The sequence below is a fragment of the Gadus morhua genome, chromosome 12 (assembly GCF_902167405.1).
Source record: "Gadus morhua chromosome 12, gadMor3.0, whole genome shotgun sequence".
Classification (NCBI taxonomy): Eukaryota; Metazoa; Chordata; class Actinopteri; order Gadiformes; family Gadidae; genus Gadus; species Gadus morhua.
This window is the reverse complement of record NC_044059.1, coordinates 21,813,746-21,824,373: the sequence shown is the minus strand read 5'-3', so window position 1 is coordinate 21,824,373 and position 10,628 is coordinate 21,813,746. Positions and strand designations below refer to the sequence as shown.

The 10,628-nt window shown below is 44.6% G+C and overlaps 1 protein-coding gene across 6 annotated transcripts in view; it reads right to left on the bottom strand.

Moving 5' to 3' along the window:
• Nucleotides 1-753: 753 nt before the first annotated feature.
• The window catches only part of ect2 (epithelial cell transforming 2), a 39,268-nt gene continuing 29,393 nt past the window's right edge, over nt 754-10,628 (bottom strand). For 4 of the 6 annotated variants that reach the window (XM_030373119.1, XM_030373121.1, XM_030373120.1 and 1 more), the window contains 6 exons: nt 10,081-10,219; nt 8,624-8,778; nt 6,978-7,085; nt 6,404-6,538; nt 4,176-4,786; nt 754-1,929 (listed from right to left, as the gene is read on the bottom strand). In XM_030373119.1, the coding sequence (XP_030228979.1) occupies nt 4,193-4,786; nt 6,404-6,538; nt 6,978-7,085; nt 8,624-8,778; nt 10,081-10,219 (1,131 nt within the window). In that variant the 3' untranslated portion in view covers nt 754-1,929; nt 4,176-4,192. The remainder of the gene's footprint in view (nt 1,930-4,175; nt 4,787-6,403; nt 6,539-6,977; nt 7,086-8,623; nt 8,779-10,080; nt 10,220-10,628) is intronic. The other 2 variants (XM_030373123.1, XM_030373124.1) reach the window with 1 other exon arrangement.

Below are 10,628 nucleotides of genomic sequence, written 5' to 3'. Positions count from 1 at the left end.
CCAGAAAACCAGGTTGAAACACCTGAAGAAAATGTAACCACTCAAATTAATTGACCAACTTTCGGAAATAGCTTATTTGGCTGTAATACGATACATAAATATCTGAAGTCTGAAGCATTTATATATGTACTATTTAAAAAGATTTTCCACCTCCCAAAAATGTGTATAACCTACCAGAAAATTTTTAAATGCCTTGTTCACATAAAAAAAATCAAACACCTTTATTTGAAACCAGTCAGTAATCAAACTCGTATAGCCTATTTATTTCCAAGGAGAGCGCGTCTGCTGTTATGTCTCACAACTCTACAACCACGCAAGAATGGCACTAAATATCCTGTTGTGGTGGTGGGAATTATACATGAATTATACATGTTATTATACAGGCAACTGAACTGAATTGACTGATCTGAATGATGCATTATATTTAGAGCATATCCGGCCCCTGGCCCCAGTTGGTTCGGGCTTGTGTGAGAAGGGTGTTATGGCTCAATAGCATCTCTTCATGCCCCTGTTGATTCTCTAAAAGCCTTTTCCTTAAACTTCAAATTAACCGTTTCGACGCGTAGAAAGGGGTACGTCACAATAATGGATTACCGGTACATGGCCTGCCTTATGTGCGATCTATTTGAGTGTACTTTAAAATGACTGCAATGCAATTAGCAATACGTCTTAACAACTCATGTGTAGGTAAAGGAAACAATGATAGTCCACATTTGTTTATATGGAAATATTCCATTAGCCGATACAAAAAAATAAAGATTGTATGAAATGGACTTTTATTGAAGTAAAAGCATTTTCAACCATAACATTACAGACTTGGCATAACAACGTCAGTGTTCTGTACGGACTGAAAATGTGAATTAGTCCCGTTTCCCATTGTATATCGGAAATAATCTAAATCTCAGTGGAAACTCAAGAGGCAGTATAATGAGTAAACTTCAATCTCCAATGTGGAAGTGCATTAAATATATAACAGTCAAGGAAAATAGACAATTAAAACCCCAAATTAGACAATATATACCACAAAAGTAACAAACAACATGAAGTAGAAAAACAAACGGATGACTGAAAACATAGAAACGAGGAGAACATTAAATCTGCAACACTAAATATATACTTGATGCAGCATCCCTTCCTCTGACCAAACATAAGAAAAGGAAAAGACCAAAAATGTTAAAAGCAGAAGGCTAACAACAGTTCGACTTGATCCGCTGAGTCAACAAAGCTAAAAACATAAAGCCAGCTTTATGAAAGCTGGAGGCAAAGTAGGAACCTTCACGAAACACAACACTCAAATTGTTAATAATTGTTCAAATTATCGCTGTTAGGTGAACTGTATCTACGTTGCTAAGGATAAAATGTTCAGTGAATATAGATATTTCAAAAGACTGTTTCCAACAAGCTATGCAACTAATACCGAAATAAAATAAAAAAATAAGAGCCTGATATCCTTCATTGATCAAAATGGTAGATTAAACCCCGGTAGTGCCTGCGTTCATCCAAAGCGGGCCCCTAACACTGTGCAATACCATTGGAGAACCTGACATTTGGGTCACAGGCCATGCTGTTGGATGGAGCAAGCATCCTCCACGTTCAGAAGCCATTAGGTAAAGTCAACGGAATAAAGGAAATACATTTAGAAACACACATAGAAACAGCATGATGGGGTTGAACTTGATAAGATCTAATATAGAACCTATTAGACGCCACAAGACTGGTGGGACGGCCCAGACAAACGCTGATATGACCAAAGCATCACATTTGAACCATGCTGGCATTACGGTTTGTTCACTATGGACCAAGAATATATATATTATTGTTGGGGATTGTGGTAGATGTTCAGATGAGGTGGGTGGTGGATCGGCTGAAGGTGTGGTACTTTCGCTCGAACACGGAATGCAGGCTGACCATAGAGGGCGAATGACGGGCCTGCAAAAGGAGAAGGGAGAGAACAGGCGGGTCAAAAGGACTGAAACGTGTGACTTCAGACTTCAGGGTTGCGTGTGAACAATCGAAGGGAATGCTCCCATTTGGTGGCAGGTTTTGTTCAGTCCCATTGACCCACACCAGTGTTTAGAAAGAGTAACTACAGACAATGGATCGTCTTCTGTACACTATTCATGGTCATTTATATTGGTCAGCATTGATTGTATTTGATTGTAAAATGATCTGATACACAGATCATTTTACAGTTTAAAAACGTCTTTGTACAAAACATTTGCAAAAAGCGAAGTAAACCAATATATATATATGAAAGAATAGTGCTAGATGGTCATGAACATAGACGTTCAATCAGTGAGTAGCTACTCTTTAAAGAGGTAGTTAGGAAAATAAAACAACAAACAGGTTGATGTACAAGATGGCACCCGTGAACCTAATGTGTGTATCACCCAACAATTGCACGTGTTTGTTCATATGCCTCACAAGTCCAAACAGGTTTCCAAAGTGCAGTTAATCACATGCCCCACAATGACAAAGCAATCGTTACGTTTGTTTTCCATGTATGTCTGGCTCTCATTGTAATTACCCTTTGACGCACAAGCCCTCTCAAGCGCCTTACCGTCTTCCAAGTAAGAGAAAGAGAGAGCGAACAAATACACTGAGGGCCAAACTAAACGAACCTTCGGGGCTCTGCAAAGTCAAAAACAAACATGCAAACAAAAGAAAAAGGCACACAATACTTTCGCTGTAAACAAGAACAAGCTGCTCATTGGTCTTTGTTTGCTTGCAGTGGCTGAATGAGTGGAGTGCTGCTGAATGGCAGCTCTGATTACATGTTAGTTAGCAAGGTGTCTATGCAGAAATACACAAGCAATAAATGGCGGCATACAGCTGGGGTTGTGTACTGATTCAAAGTGGAGAAAGTACAACCAAACACATATCTTATGGGCCTTATTCTCACCTCAAAACTAAAGGCCACACTGCCACCAAAGCATGGGTTTGTCTGAAGTGCATTAAGCAGATGTCTTAAATCAAAATGGTAGAAGGGGGAATGCAGTTTAATTTGATATATATCACTGAATTATGCACGCCTTTTTAAAGGATAAAGGATTCAATATAAATGGCAACAATCACTTATGTCAAACATAAGAGAAAACACAGGTAATTGAAAATACTGTTTCTAATTGGCTCAAATTGGGGACTGGGATGGCATTTTCCAAGAACACCAACCTGCCACCAATTTGTGCTAATCAGAAAGCACAATCGCAACAACATGTGTTTATTTGAGACCGTGTGTACTTGTTTTAGCGATGGGTTGCGTTTTCTGTCCCTTCATTACGGCTACAGAACAGTGTATTTGGGAGAAAGCAGTGAGGTAATCAGTTCAACGAAAAATATGGCAAAACAGAAACAGAAAAAAATGATTGAACCGCTGTCAACTGCACATTGCCAAAAAACACCAAGTGGGACTCCAGCTAGAGTAAATGGAATGCTGTGTGTTATTTTTAAGCAGATTTCTGACAAATCCCAGAAATGCCTCTTGACATTTGGACCAATTACATAATGGTGGAGATGGAGAAAGACGGTTGCTCCTTACCATCCTCCGTTCACACCGCTTCTCACTAATCACCATTTTGTCTTTGACCGATAACGACAGATATTGGGAGGGGGAATTCAACAAAACAGGAAATTAAAACTCCAGCATTCTCCTTAAAAGCAAGTGACAGAAAGAAGTGCCCAAAGCCATGTTAATGTGCATCCACCAACACCACTACCTTCTGGTGTCACACGTGACATGGAAGAGAATGAGGTTACCCAGATCTTGACCACTACCGCCAACACACCGGTTGTATGGCTTTTATTGGTTGATCATTAAGGTTAGTTGTAGTTAGCCGATTACTAATAATACAATTCCTACTAATCTGGTCAATTAGTGATCAATAACAAATTATAAGGGAAGTTGATCTTGGACCAAGGATGCACCGATACGTATAATTAGTTTGTGTATTTGGATAAGATACTTGGCAAGGCTTTTTTTGAAGTGTACGCGATAATCAAAACAATGGAGAACTAAATCCAATCACAGGGATTCCATTACTTTTTTGCCTCTAGTATGCCAAAACTAAAAGGTCATACATGGTGTCTCGAGGTAATATGAGGCGCTGCCGTAGGGATTCAATGCAGAGGAAACGGTACGGGTGCATCCCCAGCGTGGACAACAGGGGCATGCTCACGTCCGACTGCCGGCGCTCTACAGCAGGGTTTCCCTGCGCGGACCGGTCGGGCCCGGCTTCCGTGGATCCGCGGGGGGAGCGTCCCGCCCCGACCCGCCGGAAGGGTTCCCGCCTCGGGCGTACGACGTCAGGTGGGGCACCAGAATGGAGACCCTGGCCTGATACACCGCGGGGGGGGCCTGCCGCACGCTCCTCCGGGCCGTGTCGGTGGGCTTTAGGTTGAGGTGGGGGGCTCGGAGGCTGGCGGGGACACGGCTCCGGGGACTGGAGCTCGGGGAGCGATGGCCTGATGCGGCCTCGGGGAATCTAGGGTTGGACTGTGTCCGGGGAGCCTGGGGGGCCGGTTTGAGGAGCAGGCTGACCCGGCTAGATGGGAGCCCAGGGCTCTGACTGCTGGCGAGAGCCCCCGTGCCTGTGGCCGCCTGGGGGCTCGGCCGGGCGCTAGTGCTAGTGGCGGACGGAGGAGGGTTCGGAGCAGGGCTGCATGGGTCGCGTACGCAGATAGACACCCTGGATCTGAGGGGCGGGTGGTCCAGAGAGTTTGAGCGCTGCACAATGGCGCTGTTCTTGGCCGAATCGCTCAAGCTGAAGGTAGAGGCCGAGCGGGACATCTGGGAGCACAGCAACACGACGGGGTTGGGAGAGAGAACACACACAAACACAGGGACAGAACAGGAGGACACGGGGCAAAGGATGAGGACATGCGAGGACATTGATGGATAATAGTGAAGGTAGACTGGATGGAAAGATTCTACCTTCAAAAAGGAAACACTGAATCTGAACTGAAGGGAGGAAATGGGCGTTTCAATCATTTAAATTCAATAAATAAATAAATGTGAAAGCATCATGGCATTGCTGCAGATTTAGAGTGACACCAGCGAGCTAACACTTTGATATTACTATTGGATGAGTAGCCTTATATCTCGTACAAATGGGATTGCAGTAAAGTTGGGGCTATAGAAAATTACAGAATTTACAAATAAGTCCCTACATGCTGGAGAAGAGAGCATTTACAAGGCCTGATCGAAGGCTAATTCATGACTTCATCCATTCTTGGAGAAGGCAGCGGTTAAAGAAAGGCCCTGACGCGACGGCATTTATACCTCCTGGCCTCTGTCAAAAGGTCGCCCAATTAGTCTGGGTAAGAATATTTGACGTTTTTAAAATAAAAACTGGATGGCTCGATCCGTGTATAGTAGAATTCATTTCCAATATTCAGAAACCCTAGCGGTCCAAAATACTTGAATCTGTTTGGACTTCTAGGGCGAGAGCTGTAATCGACATTTTATCGAGGTTGCTTTAGCACCGCTGTCGGGCGAGGGCCTCCGGGCTTTAGCGTTGCAACACACTACCCCCAAAGAAGGCCCCCCTGACACCGTACGATTTAAAACCTGGAACCCACATCACATTAAAACAAAACAAAACACACCCACAAAACAAAAACAAACCCTGATGAAAGGATCAAACGCCTGGCCTACCACAAAAGGTTTAAAAGGATAGAATGAATGGATAGGAAATTAGACAGATGGACAAATCGAGGACAGCCCCCCCGTCCCCCCACACACACACACACACACACACACACACACACACCTACCCCTGTTCTTTTCTCGCTGCTTATGCTCTGCTCCCTATGGAGTGGGTGAGCGTTTCCAAGGCGACACCAAGAAAGACGAGACGAGATGGATAGCTAGATATAGATCCATAGAAAGGCGAGAGCGGGGCGGTTGGGTGACGGAGCAGACAGGCCCCGTAGACAGGTTAACACAACTCAGACATAATCCCGCTGGCAGCCTCCGCAGACGGCCAGACAGTAGGTGGAGAGGATGAGGCCTCCTGGATGGAGAGCTATTCCTTATACCCGCCCACACATCACCCCCGCCATCTTCTCATATCCACCGCTTCTCTTTTTTATTGATTAGGAAAACAAGGTATTTTTCTCGTTCGCCTCCAAACAAAGTGGGCCATGAAGGGCCGTATCGACGACCTGCTCTCCCACACCTACGTACACACACACACCACCCGTCGCCCGATTAAAACTCCATCGATAGGTGGAGGGCAGCGTCTGGAGAACCGCGGAGGGGGGGGGGGCCGGGGGGATCGGTCACACTGCCGCGGGCCAGCTATCCGTCCATGCAGATGATCACTCTTATAAGTGGGAAAGGTTTTTTTTCTTTTGGAGTGTTTTAGCCGGGCGATTATCAAGAGCAAGCGGTCGGTGGACTTACGGCCAGGGTGGAACTGCTGGCGAAGCGGCTCTCGGCGCTCAGCCTGGGGCTCATCTCCTCCGTCGTGCCGTTGGCCATGAAGGCCCTCTGGATGACACGCTTGGGCGTCTTGTTGAAGGAGAACACCCGCGTGACCTGCATTCAGAGAAGCAAAGTGAACATGTACCCTCATGCTGTCCATCAAGGTTGACGCGAGGCTAATGCCAGGAAGAAACACAACGGATCTGAAAGTGGTGGGTTGTAAAATGCCTGCTTTTTCTGTTAGACAGTACCAACACCATGCATGTTCCAAAGTCTTTCCATTTCAGAAAACGTATTTTGCTCACATTTATTTTCATTTTTTTTGGTGGCCTAAAGTGTGGTCCTTTGAAAAGATCCACCAGTAAATCGCAGAAAGGCAGCCTTGTCGATTGTAGCAAAGCGCTTACTTGAGTCTGGAATCTTTTTGGATAATATAGAGTTCAAAAGGCCCAGTTGGAGTTGTCATACAAGTGGTGTGCGTAGAGCACCCCACAGTTCTCCCAGGTAACCTTCAGGACACAAGGCGCACGGGGAGACCAGCTGTGTGATGTACCTTCTTGGAGGTCTTCTTGATGGCTCGGGAGGCCTTGCTCAAGGTGCTGTCCATGTCCTTGGTGCTGACCTGGAGGGGCTCGGGACTAGTTCTCTGGATCAGGTCGTCCTGGGTTACGCCACGAGGACCCCAAGGGAAGAGCAGACGGGGATGCAACAAATTCAACAATTGTTCAAACTAGAGCAACATTTCAACAAAAACCTTGAAATAAATACTGCTTTCAGAGGGGGTTGGGGGGGGGGGGGGGGTGCGATGCCACAAGTGCGAGGGCCGAAATAATACTTGACGCAGTGGCAAAAGAGTGAACAGTGGAAATGCCCAACAGTGCAATAGGCTTGTGTGTGTGCAGCCGTGTACACACAAGTCTTTATTCTCCCTTACTGCTCCTCCTCCTCCTCCACCCCTTCTCTGCAGTACACATTTAACAAGCAGGGGCTCCGAGTCGTTGGTATTCACAGCGCACCGTTGACCCAGTAGAGAGAGCATTAGGAATGCAGCTGTTGAGCTGTTCAGGCCAGACCGGAGGCCAACATCGCCCCCTGTTGGCCGTTAGGTGTAGTGTTGTCCGGACGCAGTGGGCAGTGGAATATGGAATATGATGGCAAAAATACATCAATATTGCTATTATTCGGTACAATGTACAACGTTGTTGCACAATGTTGTCTTCACAAATCTGTTGAAACTTTGCTAATTTTGTTGTGCTCATGATTTCAGCACAGATTGGTTTGCTAAAACACTGGGGAGTTATCTTCTCTACAATAGATTGACAGCTGTCGTTGGATTCTGAAGTGCCTCTTAACCTGTGTGTGCTGTCAAATTGGTTAATAATGCGCAGACAAGCTATTCGGATTCCCGTAATCTTGAAAAAACATGAGGTTACGGTGCCCTAATGGTGAATGACATGCATGATGAATGTATGATAATAGATGCAGCACATGGATGGTACCTGATTTTACTCAAGACTAATTACTGGGGCAGAATTAACGTTTAAACCCTTGCAAGAATTAGATGGTGTCACAAGTGACATCGAAACCTGTTTTGTTTGCATGAGACAGAAATGGTGTCACCTCTAATCAAGCATGTCATGAAAGGACAATTGATATGAACCAGTCAATTCTCCTGCTGGCTACTTCATCTTCTCTGGCTTGTATTGCATATGCCATTCATACAATATATATATGCTTGTTTTCCTTGTCATGTGTACAATGAAATGGAGCAATGATAGATGTTCATCACGCTACAACTGGACTTCTAAAAATAGTTCCAAGGCTCATTGTGATCCAAAGACAAGGAATACCTTCGGTAGAGATGCAATTCTGATGGGGCTTAGGGGAATTCCTCTTCCAGTACTCATTGCCTGCACTGCCTGCCAGCTAATATTCCAACACCTTTATCTAAATAAGCCATAGCCATCCAGAGGTAAAAAAAAAAAAAAGGGGGTGATCCCGAGCGCAGTGTTACCTCTACGTTTATTGAGCAACGCTGCACCAACGCAACACGATCTTTAGAGCCGCTTGTGTGTGTTACACAGCATCATGAAACATAACAGTGGATCACAGCCTGCAATCGTTAAATAATTTAAACGTTAAAATAAATCCGACGGCGGGGGGGGGGGGCGGGAGAGACAGTGTGTGAGTGCCTCTCACCGAGTCGGCCCTGCAGATTGTGTTGGCGACGTGTCGGCAGAGGGTGCGAAGCCAGTCGCTCTTCACCGTCTCCTCTCCCGTCAGCTGGAAGCTGAACAGCAGGTTCTCCTGCTCAGTGGGCGGATGTACCACCAGGGCGAAGGCGTTAACACACTCTGCACCCAGGGGAGAGACACACCGATAGAGACATTCAATAAACAAACAGGGGGATGAGACCGTGTGGGGAGGGATCGTGGAAGACCGAACTAAAACAACAGAGAATTGGGTAAAAAGGTAGGTTCGGAAAATAAGACAAACAGGGGCGTGATGAAGATTAAAATGAAGGGAATATTGATCAAATATAGCAACAAAGAAAAACAATTCCAAGGTATTATACCACCAGCTGAGATATTCAAAACGGCTTGTAATGGCTCATCACATTCACACCTGGTGGTATAACATGTCAACTTTGAGATTCTTGTGAAAATAAGGTATGGGAAAAGTGGGACCATTTAGGACCAATGACAGAAATTATTCAAGTTTTATGCAGGTTTTTCCACAGAAACAGATGTTGAAGACCACATGTATGAAGCATAACTCCCTTATATTATAAGCTAGGGCACGTGACGGTTCCCCTTAAAGGAAAAGGAGTAAGTGAATGAGCGATTGACTCATTTTCCTCAGGATGTGACAACAGCATAGGTTCCACTGAGTAGGGATGTATTAAAAAGGTGTATTTTATACACAGCCGTTACACTTTGTGGCTTGTGTAAAAGGGTAAGTAAACCCCAAAACCGCTTCTTCCTGTTGAAAACGGCCTTATATGATGTTCTTATATAGTTCGTACGTTTTTTTATAATAAAATGCATAAAATTGTTGAACTGGAGTAATTCTCTGTAAAATACATGAATTCTGCTAGTTCCATCTGCAAGATGGACCTTTTGCCCAAAGGTCGGTTTTGACCAAACCCATGCATTTTTAAAACAACGTAGGAGGAAGTTATACTGCTAAACACACCCTTTAAGGGCCTCACAGAATCCAACAAGACTACCGAAGAAAATTCAGCCAATTTGATACTAGTTGCCCTCAAACGCACTTCCTGGTCTATGAATTGCACCAGACCTCTACAGACGGTGCTCCGAGTGGCATGTCAAGGCAAGTCCAAGATAAAAACAGATAAAGAAGCACTTCCTTTTTACAATTCCCCCCAAAACTAAAACAAATCAACAAGGAGAGTGGGTGGAAACCACCCACTGAAAACAACCTTTTTCAGGCAACAAATCGTTCACAGCTGGATATCCCAATACAGATGATGGATTTACCCATCATTTCATTATGCATACCAACATTTGGTGACGATGTTGTAATAATAAGGTCTCCTTTACACATGGGAACCCTGCAACGAAATGGCCGCGTGTTCTCCCAAATAGGAGAAAAATGTGTTGCAAATGCAAGAACATTTGGAGTGCGAGTCTTACCCTCAGTGTCCTGTAGGTCCAGCACTTTGCGGATCTGGGACAGTGGCATCAACATAATGTGCTTAAGCTGGGCTGGCGGCCTGGTCTGTCCCACAGGACTCTTAAATGTGCTGATCACCTTGTGACGCTTCCTGGCAATCTAAAACACACACAAACACAAATAAAGAAATAAAGAAATACACATCATGGTCGCACATTCAAATTTCAATCTGATTCCGTTTGCGAAATTGCATTTGTTGTGTTGCTGTGCGACCACTGAAATCTCATCCAGAGCGTTCAAAAATAGCTTTTTGGCAGCGACAGATTTACAGCATCTATACAAGTAATATTAGTAACAAATAAAAGTCTAGTGGAGGTTGAAGGCAAAGGACAACATTTAGGTTTTTGGCAAGAAAGGATTATGTAAGTAACCAACGAGTGTGTATGTATGCATGGGCTTACAAAATAGAAATAAATATAGGGGTGTTTGAGATGAGCACTTGAGCTGCTATCGGCAAATCAATGGGGCCCTAATAGAAGGCCTCATTAATATCAGATTAATTAGCAGC